Here is a 14944-nt window from a genome sequence, read left to right on the forward strand (position 1 = left end):
TGTGATGAGAGGAAGATTTTCCTAGACTCTTGACCAGAAGAAGGGGGAATAAATTATGGACAATAACCAGAAACTTCTGCTATCATTTGTTTAATGACAGAATGATTAGATTAATATAGTTGAACACTTAGAAAATTAGGAAAATGGTATGATTTTCACAGAAAGCTATACTTTCCGTTTGTAAATTAATTTAACAAATGGATATTCTTTCTTTTTCTTTGAAGTTTGCTAAATTTCATTTAACTGTTGTCCTTCACCATCCAATTTTAATCCTAGAAATGTAGCTTTTAAATTTCTATTCTTTTAGCAAATTAAGAGTTACTAATATTTGGGTTCCATAAATAAGTTCTCACACACCTTGAGTTAAAGTGGCTCCTACAAGAATAAAGTAGAATTACATGTTAAATGCTTTTATTGTTTTTCAGCTTCAATTGTTATTTGATTGTGAGATATTCCATCTGGTTTCTGTAGTGGGATGAAAGTTCCAGACAAAAGTTAACCTTTAAGGGAGCATAGACAGCTGGATGCTTCAATATGCTGATTTTAACATGCAAGCACACCGACAATTACTACACACACAGCTGTGTGCTGTATTTTTCCTGTGCTACTGTTATTCCTGAATCAGAAAGCAGGCAAAGGTAAATCAATGCTGAGGGCTTCTAAAGGGCAAAGGAGATTCTAGCTCATTCTTATTATCAGACACTCAGATGCTTCCTCTTTTTTAATTCTGTCACTCTGTTGCCTCCCTTCAGTGACCTCTACTGGAACCAGCCAGTTCTGCTGAACAATCATCTTCTGGACAATCTTCACTCTAGTAACTTTTTCACTATTGTACAATATCAAAGTTGCAGTGCCTACCACAACCTGAGGAAACACAAATCAGATGCACAAATGCTTCTAGGGCCATATGTGTGCAAGACACTAATTAAGTTCAATCTGAAACCTATAATTCCCAATGCCATTGTAGCATGGGGGCTCAGAGACAAACTTTCTCTGTGCAAGAGTAACTGTTTAGAAATGATTAATATTATCTGTGATTTTTTTCCTTCAATTGTCTACATGGAAAAATTTTATCCAAAGAATTTAAATGACTTGTGTTTTGCCTCTGGAACATACTTGGGAGTAGCATTGAGTAAGTGTTATCTTAGGTTCCTCTGCTCCTGCAGGGCACTTCAGCTTACTGTTCATCAAGCATAATCTCACCATGTGGTGCAGTTTTATTTTATAAGGCTATCCAGTAGTACATACTGCTATTCTGGTTTTAAAAAGTAAATAAATGCCACAAAATGTGTTTATCGGGGTCTCTTTTATAATTTGTTGATTTTTGCAAATGTCAACAGAAATTCTTCATCATCGAGACTGTACTCTTAATTGACATGTCACAACACTGAGATTTTGCATTTGAAGCAAATTAACATCACAAGACAATCCAAAATCTTAATGGCACTTATAAGGATAATGGTTCTACGTATTGTTCTTCTCCAATGATCTTATCTTCAATTGACTGCATGAAAAATTCTGTAGCGGTAGATTTAAATTGTCTTCAAAAACACAGAAAAGCATTTGAATATAAGCTATAAAAGTGTGGTTTCTTCACAGCACCAAAATTCTCTTGATAATGGTGCTTACATGAAAATTCAGCTCAGCAGTTGCAGTCTACTCAGAAAGGCTTAATATAATGTAATCACCGTCAATAAATTTTCATGTATTAGAATAATTACAGACTCATTAAAAATAAATATTGACTTATTGAAGTTAATGGAAGAATTTGCCATGTTTGGAGATTCATCAGCAGAGGCCACTAGCAGTAGCTGGAACAGATCAACATCAGTGTGAGATCAGGATCCTTCAAACCCTCCAGCATAATCTTAAGGCTGACTATGTAAGAAGACCCACTACCTCCTGTTTTTTCTCCCAGAGTAGAGTTGGGACCAGGGAGAGGTCAAGGCCTAAAACAAGGTCAACTTTGGTAAGGGGAAAGAATAGATCTGAATCAGACATGAAACGAACTTTTTATGACCAATGTTGTCATTGACTCTGTATACAATGTATTATGAAATGGGAAGAGGGTTTGGGGCAGAAGACTGGGGAAGCAGTTTATTAAAAGAAATAAAACCTTTTTGTGATTATTATCCCATGAGTTGAGACAATAAACTAGATACAAAGGTAAAATATTTATCTTTAAATATTCATCTCAGGCGTATTTTCCTTAGAAGAAGAAAAGATGAAATACAAAGAGCAAAGACAACATATTTCTGGGTAGTGTTTCAATTGTATTTGCATAGGGTTTGTTCAATAAGTGATTCTAATCGTATAATAAGAAACACAGCTACTGTTGATAGAATAATATATTCATCTGCTCCTTGGTGAAAATGATTTGAAACCCTGTGGAAAGGCATAAGATTACAATACAAATTTCTGATTAAAAACTCCTGATACTACCCAGGTTGTGGCAATTACATGGTAGTTTAGACTGTGGTTTATATTTGTCATTGGCCTGTAATGTAGCTTCACATTGGTATTTTTGGATAAAGATTTTTGAGGTATTTGTCTTTGATGAAATTTATGAAGAATATAAGATTGAGTTTAACCTTGCTTGTAATTTTCTTTATTGCAGAAAAGCTACAGGAGGAATCAAATTATCTCACTATAAAAAGGAAACTGAGGACTGTATTTTCAGAAGTTATGTTCACTTAGACTCATGCCAAAAGAAAAGATGTAGCTTAAATTTTTGGAATAAGAAACTCATACCTATATTTACATTGCCTTGCTATTTTTAAAAAGGATACAATTGCTTCTCTTTGGATAAAGATTGTGTAGGAACCAAACATAACAACGAATATTTTCAGGCCTTTGGTTCTCATTTAGATTTAGTACCTGGAAGCAGATTGTGATGATTCTTCCTTTACAGATCCTTAATAACTGGGCAGATACTCATGGCCACTACCACCACCATCAGTCAATATTATAGACAAAAATATTCCTTTAACTCAGCAGGATACATACCTACTAATATATTAGATCAGAACCGGAAATATTTTGTTATTCTAGTGAAATGAATATATATATTTCCCAAAGTGTCCATTGATATAGACAGACATCCCATTTACTTCAGGATACAGTATAGTGCATAGGATATTATTCTTGTAGTTCCAGAAGTAGGCATAGTTTGACTGTGATTCTAGGATGCTATTTCTGTACAATTTGCCAAATATGTTATTTCTGAATATAGACATTCTGTACCCTACCTCCATTCCTCTTTAAGCATCACATTTTAAGATTCCTTTTGAAAAACGTCCAGGAAGGAAGATATCAAAAAGAAAATATAAATATGACTTAAAAACTCATTACTAGATTCAGTAGGTTGTGTTTGTTTAAATAAAAAAGGAAAGATACTATATATCCTTGATTTAATTTCAAACTACTATCAGAAAAATAACTCTATGAGATGCAAAAATATTTGAATGTTTATAAAAGACAATGGATAGATTTTAAGCAGCTGAGGGAAACTGAGAGTTCTGTTTCCTCTGCAGTTGTTCATGCGCTGAACTCTGAATTGACTGTCTAGAATTTTTTTACTGGAAATTGTCTGCCCAAAAGCTGTAGTTGATAGAAGAATCCAACCTTGAAGGAAAATGAATCTTGATCAAGAAAAAGAATTTTCCCAGTAAGTGCAAAGGAACAATTCAGGGTAAGTAATAAGCATGAGCCTTGTAGAGGAAGAACTATTTCACTGATGCTGCCTGGCTGCTCGGGTGAATTATTCAACTGAAGATTTAAAAAGAGGACCCTCATGAATGATGGTGTCAATTTAAGTCAAAAGAGGACAGTAAAGTGCTATTATGGCCTTCTGGGGAAATGGCTTAAATTTCTCCAAGAATCAAAATATCCACAAGTTAGAAAAAGCATAGCTGTTAAAACATGACATAGAGAAACAAATGCAGGTGGGTTTTCCTTCTGTGTAGAAAGCAACTTGCTATAATGGGAAATGAAGTGGCCTTGGGAAGGAAGCATTAAGACCCAATGTTTCAGTTTACTGCTATGTGCCTTGAGCAAGTTAGCCATTCCTAGCTGAGGTTCCTCATTTATGAAATAAAGATACTAATGTCTACCTCTGAGGTAAGGATAAAATGGAAAAAACTGATGGAAAGCCCCTGTGCCATGTAGGAAATCAGTAAGAGTTAGTCCATTTCCCTTCCCTGTCCCTTGCCTATAAGATTTTAGAAGGTCTTTGATCAAAGCTCATGATTAATATAAAATAAGTCCTTGTAGAATGTCTCTCATTCATTTTTATGTCAAAGTTATGCTCATGCACAGTTGTACGGATTCAGAATTCTATGAAAATGTGACACACTGAAAATTATGTAAGACTACTAGTATGTAAGTACCAAACCTTTCAAGATAAGTCAATTAGGAGAAATAGTAACCTAAATTTTCTAGGTAAAATATACCTAGAAATGTTTAAATTATTTTAAATGTAAAATAATTAAAAGATGCCATTGAGACAGATTGGACTAATTTCTTTGGAATAAAAGTATTAAAACTTGGGTTCTCAAGATAAATTATTTTAAATGTAAAATAATTAAAAGATGCCATTGAGACAGATTGGACTAATTTCTTTGGAATAAAAGTATTAAAACTTGGGTTCTCAAGATAACTTATTTTTCAGTAACATTAAGTGTAGCAAATAAGATAGGTTTTCATATTTAATTCTAAATGTATTCCTTGGGATGAAAAAATTATTTCAAGTCTTGTAACTTTCAAACAAGCAGCAATAACTTATTAATTGTGCCCTTGATGATCTTAAAGTGTGGCATGAAAAATAGCCTTAGCGACTTCCAAAGATGTTTAAAGTACTCCTAGGGGAAGTGGTAGGGACACAAGGAGAATCTGGCTGCTGATGTATATAAAAAAGCTATTTACATGTTGGAGGAAATCATTTAATTAATACTGTTACAGCTGTGAAGTTAATATGCAGTTCTGAGGTCCTGTCACAAGGGACTCTTTCATATTTTTAAACAAGTCACTCAGTCCTACAATTTTTCCCTTTTACAGCTCTGGCATAGTAATAAATATGTCCCAAAGGTTTTCAGGATGAGGATCGTGATGTCTGTTAATTTCTCCAATAATAATAAAGATGATGATGTTGATGGTAATAATGAGAACCACCATTTACTGAAACCTCACAATATGCCAGGATCATTTCTAAGCCCTGTATAGGTATTATTTAATACTTTCAACAACCCAATATGATTATTGTTGTGGCTTTCCTCATTTTGTAGAACAGGAAATTGAGGCTTCAGGAGATTATACAAGTATAGACAGACACTTTTAGTTACCTACCCACAGTCCTTCCTCACCCCACCATACATATACACATTCCTTTAAAACAAGGCATCCATTACCTTCAAGTGCTAGAAGGCATGGGGAAAACTAAAACACTCAAGACCACAGTAACAAATGCCTGCTGCAGGGCAGGCTGGCAGATGAGACAAAAGGAAAGGGAATGTCTGGAGGCTGTGATCAAGAATCCCATAATAAGGCCGGGCGCGGTGGCTCAAGCCTGTAATCCCAGCACTTTGGGAGGCCGAGACGGGCGGATCACGAGGTCAGGAGATCGAGACCATCCTGGCGAACACGGTGAAACCCCGTCTCTACTAAAAAATACAAAAAACTAGCCGGGCGAGGTGGCGGGCGCCTGTAGTCCCAGCTACACGGGAGGCTGAAGCAGAAGAATGGCGTGAACCCGGGAGGCGGAGGTTGCAGTGAGGTGAGATCCGGCCACTGCACTCCAGCCTGGGCGACAGAGCCAGACTCCATCTCAAAAAAAAAAAAAAAAAAAAAAAGAATCCCATAATAGGCAAGAGGCATAATTGTTTATGCCCATGAGAATATACACTATTAGTTGATAAGAATGGTTAAGACATGCTCTGTGGTGACCATGGTTGTCTCTCTTTTCTTGAGACTACCCCATTTTGTTTTGTATTGAAATTAGCTTTTTCTCAGTTTATGGAATCAGTGAGACCTCTAATCTTGAACCCTGTCTTCCCCTGGCAAAGAGGCAGATGTTGATCCAGCTGGGATCATTACACCCTCCCTCTATCCCACCCTAGTAATTTAAATAGTGAGCAGGTGGACAACAGCTGGATCCTGTTTGCATCTCAGCTGTGCCTTTCTGAAAAGACTGTCATTCCTCTGAGCCTCCAGTGTCTACCTAAACTCCTAGCTGTTCCAAACCCTGTCCTCCTGTCTCCTGCTTCTCTGGCCTCTGTTATCCCTCCAACACAGTGTCCCTTCTACGTGAATTAGCTAAACATAAGGAGAGTGGGGGCAGTTAGAGGCTGGCTAGGCAGATAGAGTGGGAGGGTCTAAGGAGAGAGACAGAGCCCATGGGAATGCATCTGCACTGCCCCTGTGGGGTAGATAGCAGGTGGAAATGTGGTTAAGAACTCCACCAGGATGTCTGCTCAGAAGGGACTGTCCCAACTTAGGTGAAGGCAAAATAAATCCGCTAAATGTCCTTAAATTGACCCAGGGCCATTTGTAATATCACTAACATTGCAATTTTGCCCCCACCCACCCTCTGTGGGTTTCGCTTAGGCACTCATGAGTAATAATCAACATGGAATCACTCTAGCCAAACTTAGGCATGCGCGGATGCAACACCCGCAAGGGGCAGCTTTACCCCTCTCATTAAGGCAGAACACACAGAAGACTACCTTGTTTCTGCCACATAAAAGACCCAAACTCAGCCCCATTTCTGGCAATCCACTCTCGGATCTCCTCTTGCTGTTGAGAGCTTTTCTGTTGCTTAATGAATCCTACTCTGCCTTATTCACTCTCCGGTGTCCGCGTGCCTTATGCTTCTTGGTCATGGATTAAGAACTCGTACCTTGCTAAACTAAGGAGTAAGGAAACTGCAACAATAATTTCTGCCAAGTGACCCAAGAATATTAACACAATCTGTGATGAATAGTTTATAAGGAGTTTGATGTTGGAACTATTAGTTCACATACTCTATAATTGATTCTGTTACTCAAAACTTTCCTCCTGAATTCTCTAACATAAACTTTTCTCAATCTTTACTAAATTAATTAAAAGTTAAATATAAGGAATAAAAACAAAACTAAAATGAGATATATAATATACACTGTATATATTCGAATAGATTTATTCTAAAATCATCTGTAAAACCAAATGTATGAGGTTAAATCATAGACTTGGGAAGACTGGATTGCAGAGAGATAATTCCTATTATAAAGTATATACAAACTAATATAAAATAGTATGTGCCAAAAAATGATGATATCCTAGAAATAGATCTTATAGAACTGTATTATATCATAAACCAGCAAAAAAAAAAAAAAAAAAAAACAGTGAATTTTTTTTTCCTACTAAGTAAATACTGTTTTTGCCATTGGTCAGTTATTGGTAAAATATTTATTCAGATTTTCACCTTGAAAAATAGAGCAAAATTATGCTCCATAGAGACTAAAGTCTAAAAACATCATTACTAAAACACAAAATATAAAAAGACAAACCCTATTAACAAAAAGTGAAAATAAAGCTGATTATCACGCACATTAAGAGATATTTAACTTTGAAGAAATAAAAAAAAATTATACTTTAAACAAAGAAATAAGCATTTTCTTTCCACCATGAAAATAGCCCAAAAAAACCCCAAAATGGTGAAACAGACTAACTTGTACTAATGACACTCTAGATCTAGATATTCATATTTTGCAGCTAATGGTATACTTTTTTGAGAAGAAATTTAGCAAAATGTATCACGAGCCTTTAACATCTCCTGTTAAGGAAAGAGCAGAAATAAAACTCTTCATGTTTGATGTAATATAATACAAAAATTTAAAATATTAACCAAGACTTTAGTAACAACATGAAAATCTTTTTCATTAAGTCCAATTTTTAAAAAGTCAGTGTGTCAATGTTCTCTATAGTATTATCTCAATAGTAATACGAAAAACAGAAGAGAAAAAACATGGAAACACAGCAGAATGAGAATAAACTGGAATCAAAATATTCATGGCAGTGGTCTTCAAATGTTTGAAGCAAAAATGATGTTCCTTCTTGTCTATCTAGTTTCTGCAACTTATATTTGTAATTCATATTTTTTATTATGAGAAAATCAACCAAAAAGAAGGGAAAATCTAACCAAAAAGAACCCTTGCCCCTGATAAAAAAAAGAAGAAAAGAAAAAGAAGAAAGGAAAGGAAAGGAAGGAAGGAAGGAAGGAAGGAAGGAAAAGAAAGAAAACAAAATCTAAAATCATTGTCTATTTCCACTAGAACAAACTATTAGGATTAATAATAACTACCACTTCAAAATGTAGTGAAATGTAATGGGGAATTAAAAAACAGTCTTTAAATACAATCTGACTGTAGATGCTTCTGCCGTGTGATGGAGTGACATTTCTCATCTGCAGGACAGACAGCTCATTTTTAAGGAATACATTTGGTTGGGCCTTTATAGATAAGGAAAGTGAGGATGCCTGGAAATAGCTTGGATTAGTGAGGGAAAGAAAAAGGTAGAGCTGATTCGATTTGATCTATAAAGGAGCAAGAATTTTGATCTTAACAAAGAGCCTGGGAGAGAAGAGAAGGGAAGATCAGGTGGTGACAAACAATTCACCATGTGGAGTCCCTCTTGGCAGCATGCCTACTGAGGAATTTCCTGGAGAGATGGCCAAGGATTGCTAAAGTACAGAGGTCAATTTAATTCTTGTCTGTAAGGTGGTATCAGGATTTTGTTAGCTCACCAAATTATTTGTGAAATGGTCCCTCCTCCTGTATTTTCTGTAGGAGTTTGAGTAAGATTAGCATTATTTATTTCTTATGTTTGATAGATTGATGCTGAGCAAGGACCTTCACCCTAACTCTTTTTTTGAAGTCCTTCTAAACTCCAAGCAGGGAAATAAAGGAAAATTGTAAAGTTTTTTTAAAAGAGAAATTCCAGACATCTAGCTAGCCCCAGAGGTAATTAAGTAACTTGCTAAACAAGAAAGTAATAGTAGCCTTAACAATAGCCAAGGGAGGTAAAGCTCCAGAGATATTTGCTTTCCCTACAGAAACTAAAGACAACATCTGAACAGACCCCCACTGAGGATCCCCACCTAACAGATCTGCTATTACACAGAGCCCAGATTCGGGGGAAGAGAAGACTAAACTTTAACTATTGCCTTCTGTTCTAAGTTTTTTCCTCAGAGGCTTAAAGAAAGTCACTCCCCCTAGCAAGCTGACATTTTTCTACTAACTCCAAAATTTTTAAACAGAAAATTCTGTTTCCTTAACCAACTGCAAACCAATTGTTTCTGTTTTGATTTTTTTTTTGTAGAAAGATATTTAATTATAAATTCTTTGCTATCAATATTTTTGATTTTTTTCTATTAATCTTTTAATTTCTGTTGAATCTGTAGTTATGTCACTTCTTTCTTTAATGAATTGATAAGTTGCATTGTTTCTTCTTTTTTTGGATCAACCTTACTACATGCTTATTAGTTTATTAATCTTTTCAAAGAAACAACTATGGGATGTTAGTCAAATTGCTCTTCTTAAGATGAAAGTGTCTACCATTGATTTTTAACTTTTCGTTTTTTCTAATAAGCAACTTAAATCTACATTTCTTCCTCTAAACACTGATAGGAATTCATCCACAAAGAAGAGTGTTTTTTTTAATTATGTACTTTTATTTTTCAATTTTCCTCTAAATTTCTTCTTTGATTTGTGAATTATTAACAATTATAAATTACTCTTGTATTTGTGGTGGGAGAATATTATCTGTATTATTTCAGTCATTCAATATTTATTGAGACTTGCTTATGGCCCAGAATACCATCTTGATCCTTGTTCATACGCACATGAATAGAAAATATATCTTGTAATTTTAAGGTATTATCCTCTATATGACAGACAAGTTGTTTGATAGTGGTGTTCAAATATTTTATTTGTACTGAATTGTGTCTACTTTTTCTCTCAATAAGCAAGAAAGGGGTATTAAACTCCCCCTACATTAATGGATTTTTCAATTTCCCCCTTTAATATTGGCAATTTTTACCTCATGTATTCTAAAATTCAGTTATTTGGTGTAGTTTTGAATTATTTTGTCTATTTAATACATTGACCCGTTATCATTATAAAACATCTCTGTCTATCTCTATTCATACTCTTTATTTGAAGTCTACTTTTTTTCTGACATTAATGACTACAGAGGTTTTCTTCTGATTATTGTTTACCTAGTATATATTTTCCATCTTTTTTAATTTAAATATATGTATGTATTTATATTTAATGTGTATTTCATATAAATAACATCAACTATTGTCATTTAAAAAATCCATTGTTCTAATCTCTGTCTTTAACTGGAGTGCTTAGTCTATTTACATTTCATATAATCATTGACATGGCTGTGTTTTAATCTACCATATCATTATTTATTTTTATTTGTACCATCTGCTTTTGTTTCTTACTGTTTGCATTATTTTTATTTAGTTAGTTAATTAGTTAGCTAGTTATATTCGTTACTCTATGGGAGTGATTCTCAAGCTTTTTGGCCTCAGTACCTTTCTATACTCTTAAATGTTAATGAGTATCCTAAACAGTTTTTGCTTATGTGGATTACATCTATCGGTATTTATATTACTAGAAATTAAAATGATCTTTTTAAAACACAGAGTGTGCAGCACTGTCAGCAAGCCCAGCATTGTAAGAATCTCAGTTTCCAGGCTCTCTTGCCCATGAGCCAGCTCACTATCTTTCAGGTGAGACAGGACTGCTGTCACTCCATGAATACAAATTGTCAACAAAAGAACACCTTAGCATACAAATGTACTATTCATAGGCCATGTCTGTCATTGGAATAACACCCAAATCCATAGAGATGTTGTGGAAATCACTCTGGATCCCATTTCTAAAGAAAGACTCACTATCCCAGAATGTATATTTTGGACCAAATTGACAGTATAGGGAGGTTTCTATTAATCTGAATGGGTAATTCCAAGAGGTACCTGCATGAACTAGCAGGAGATGGAGAATCTAGAAAGTTAGTATATAAACCAGCTCACATGGACAAGGAGTTTCCTACACAATGGAACCAGCCTGGAAAAGTGGCTGGTATTTGTGTTTGTCAAGGGTCTTTAACTTTGCTCTATTTTCCAAAATAGATTTCCCACAGACTGGAATTGAGGCTAAACTGTGACTAACAAGGGAGATGTTACCAGTCTTTGAGGCAGTAAATAGGAGACCAACAGAAAATCTTTAGGATGCTCCTTTTGGAGTCATCTATCTTTTTAATGACCTAGAATACTTGGTTGACTGCTTAATGGCATTTAAATAGGAAATAAAATGAGTAACCAGGACTACTATGTCCATGTTTTCAACCTTGTGCCCAAAGAAATGAGATAAAAACTTTTAGACGTGCACATGGATATTAGAAAAGTAGTTACAAAAATTCACAAAAATAACCTTGAGCAGCAGTGGGAAATCAGAGTTACATGAAAAAAATGACTGCAGATACTTACTTATTTGTTCTGTCACTTCACAGATTTGTTTCAAAGCTTACCTGAGTTACCGCATGTCATGTGTATAATAAACATTGACTACTATTTTTATTGGCAAAGCTGATCTTATTATTTTTCACAGAGATTCCATGGAGCCAAATGATTTGCCTCAGATTTCACAGTTAATAAGTGCTAAAGAAAAGATTTGGACTAAAGACTTATGATTCAAAATTCGGCCTTCTTTCAAAATACTGTGAAGCCAATTTTGTAGGACAAATTTCTCTGGTCTAATTTACCCCAAATTAGTGTATATAGAAGAAAAAATAATTTCTACCAAGTGAAATAAAAAATATGATCAAAATGACCATTCAAATAGCAAGATACAAAATGCAATGGGTTGAAAATGTTGTGCTTAACATATTATTTGTAATTATTTTATTCATAAGATTTGCATTTGAAAATTATTTACTTCATAATCTGCATTTATAGAATATAACTGGGCATTAATTTAAGTACTTTTTTATGTCTTAGAAATTAGTGGTGCACTACAATCGCTAGCATAATTATTTAAGTTAGATGTGAGTCCAAATATAAGGAACTCAATATTGGAAACGTTATTTCTGGTTCCTGAATACATTTGCCAATGTGAGAAAATGGTGACTAGTTCTAATTACAGTTATTACAGTGGAGAAAAAAAAGAGTAACCACCTCTGGAGGCTCTGGAAAAATCCTTCAGGGGTTTTTGCTGCTTGGCTGAATCAATCATGTTTTGTTACCACAAGGACTTCAATGGAACCCAACAATTCTAAAAGCATCCTTGCTGCTCAAGACACATTTCCTAAAATCTAAGCCACAAGTACGTTACTTAGAAAATCTGAGACTGTTATAAAACAGTAGAATAAGTTAGCGTAAATATATTTGATAATGAGAAGTTTTAAAATATGACAGCTTTTTTATACTTTTTGTAATCATACTGTTAAGCTTCTTCTCTATAGTGAAAATTGTGCTGGTTCACACAAAAACTGTTTAAGAAACACAACTAGAAACTTAACTCAAGTTGTTCTTACATTTGGGTGGTGAGACATTTTTGCAGGAGGCATAATAAAATCATGTGCTTTGCTGACAGTTTTAGACAGGCAGAAATAACGTGTGTATCATTGCTGCATTAAGACAACTGTCTTCTCTTTGATTAAAATTTCAAAATAGGAATCACCACACTGATGCATTTACTTCTTAGTAAACATGCTATATAAGGGTTTTGCTCTTTGTCAGTTTTTTCCACTATTAATATTCCAGCAAAGACAGAAACTTGCCATTCATATCTGTTACGTTAACATCTTTGTCAATCCCTTTTCCTACTTTAAACACAAGCATGTTCAAAACCATTTTCTACTTAACATTTAGACCTGAAGTCACTATATTATGTCTTTTTAAAATGGACATGAGGATACACAGGAAGTTGAGTCCCACTTCAGTATAACAAACTAAACCAGAAGGCAGTTGTTTTGAAGTGCCATTATATTAACATACTCCTAAGTTCCATTATATTAACATACTCCTAAGTTCCATTATATTAACATACTCCTAAGTTCCATTATATTAACATACACCTAAGATCATTCTTTCCTAAATGGTACCTAAAGTCTTTTTTTGAGTAGCATTTTATAATTCTACACACACACACATGCACACACTCACACTATACCTAAAGTCTTTTTTGAATAGCATTTCATCATTCTACACAAACACACACACACTCTCTCTCTCTGTGTATATATATATATCTATATATCTATATACCAATATATCTATGTAGTCACAATACCTAGAAGTGTACTCATTTTAAAGTGTACTTTAAAACCATGATAAACTCACCTTTGAGAGTCCACCTACTTCCAAATAAAAGCAGATAATGAACACATTCCAGGTGACCCAGAGGGCAGTCCACACTGTATACTAGATAGAAATGGGGGAGGGAGAAAGAGAAGAAAAATGTGGAGATGAAAGGCATGTATACCAAATAAATCAATAATAAAAATGTCAATAAGTCTGTCTTCTGGGAAGAAACTGACAGGGAGCGCTCAGAAAAGAGTGCTCGCTATGTGGTCCCCTAAGCTTTCCAGAAATTAAAAATCCAATAGTTTCTACTGCTTTCAGTAGACACCAGCAAAGTTAGATTTACTTTTAAAGTGCTTTGCTGGCTTCCAGGTACAAGTTAAACCAAAATGTTGATTTGAATTCCGTTTTCTGAGTATTATCTTTTCTAGGGAACACAATTATGCAAATCTTCTGTGAGCTCTCTATCATCTTTAAGCCATAGTATAAAACTGTCACATTTTAAGGAATATTTATTGAAACCTAGGACTGAAAGAAGACCATGTTTGGAAAAAACATGCATGGAGTACAAAATTAACAAACTTTCATTTGTTGGGCTGTTTTATTAAGAGTAGAATATGTGCCTCTGATTTGATCATGTAATAAAAATATAATCATATAAAATATTTTAAAGCAGAGAAATTAATAAATAGGATTAAGAATGAGGAAATGAACAACAGATTTTCATATCTTACAATCATATCCATCCAACAAATTTTAAACCTACTGGTCTTACTGATTAATTTATTATTAAGATATTATGTATTAGGAAATACCTTCTCCCAGAGTATTAGTCGGTCTTAATTAAAGTAGCCCTAGATTGAGAGACTCATCAATGGAGAATCGATGATTGGACTAGGGCTCCCCTCATCCAGTCACTTTTTTATGCAGATAAAGAAATTGAGGCACAGAAAACTGACATACACACTAGCTAGGATGACTGAGGATAGTACTTAATGTAGAATACAAATACCATATCAAATACAACAGTTTGCCTATTCATTTTCTTTTATCACAAAAATGAATGAATTCCTCATGTCGTAAGCAGACTTATTAATTGAATTATCATTCTCGATCAGTGACTACAAACATTGCATATTGTTTTTAAATTAAAATAAATATTGAAATCATTACCTTAGCTTATTCTATGCTGGGTCAAATAATGGAATTATAAAATTTAGATTTTGTAATATAACTATGTTACTAACAGAAACTTTATCAGAAGCTTTTAACTATTTATGAAATTCAATTTATATTTTGTATTCTGTCATTTATGAATTTTAAAAATAATCTCATGTAGTAGTGTAGTCCTATAATTGGTTACATTTAATGTTCCATCATGCATTTGTTTTTCTGAAAGGAGGTTTGCTTTCATTTTTAAGAATAATACAATTACGATAATGAGTTAAAGCTCCAAATCACTGGAAATTTAGTTGGAAAACATGTTAAAAAGTTAAGATTAAAAAATGATAAAGGGGATATCACCACCGACCCCACAGAAATACAAACTACCATCAGAGAATACTATAAACACTTCTATGCAAATAAACTAGAAAA

The 14944-nt window shown here is 34.2% G+C and overlaps 1 protein-coding gene across 2 annotated transcripts in view; it reads right to left on the reverse strand.

Moving 5' to 3' along the window:
- NKAIN3 (Na+/K+ transporting ATPase interacting 3) overlaps positions 1–14944 on the reverse strand; it is a 750305-nt gene that overhangs the window by 410654 nt on the left and 324707 nt on the right. For both annotated transcript variants that reach the window (XR_001006311.1, XM_011982159.1), the window contains exon 3: positions 13388–13468. Coding sequence is in view for 1 of the 2 variants with exons in the window: in XM_011982159.1 (XP_011837549.1) it covers positions 13388–13468 (81 nt within the window). In the remaining variant the exon portion in view is untranslated. The remainder of the gene's footprint in view (positions 1–13387; positions 13469–14944) is intronic.

The sequence above is a fragment of the Mandrillus leucophaeus genome, unplaced genomic scaffold, assembly GCF_000951045.1.
Source record: "Mandrillus leucophaeus isolate KB7577 unplaced genomic scaffold, Mleu.le_1.0 Scaffold236, whole genome shotgun sequence".
Lineage (NCBI taxonomy): Eukaryota > Metazoa > Chordata > Mammalia > Primates > Cercopithecidae > Mandrillus > Mandrillus leucophaeus.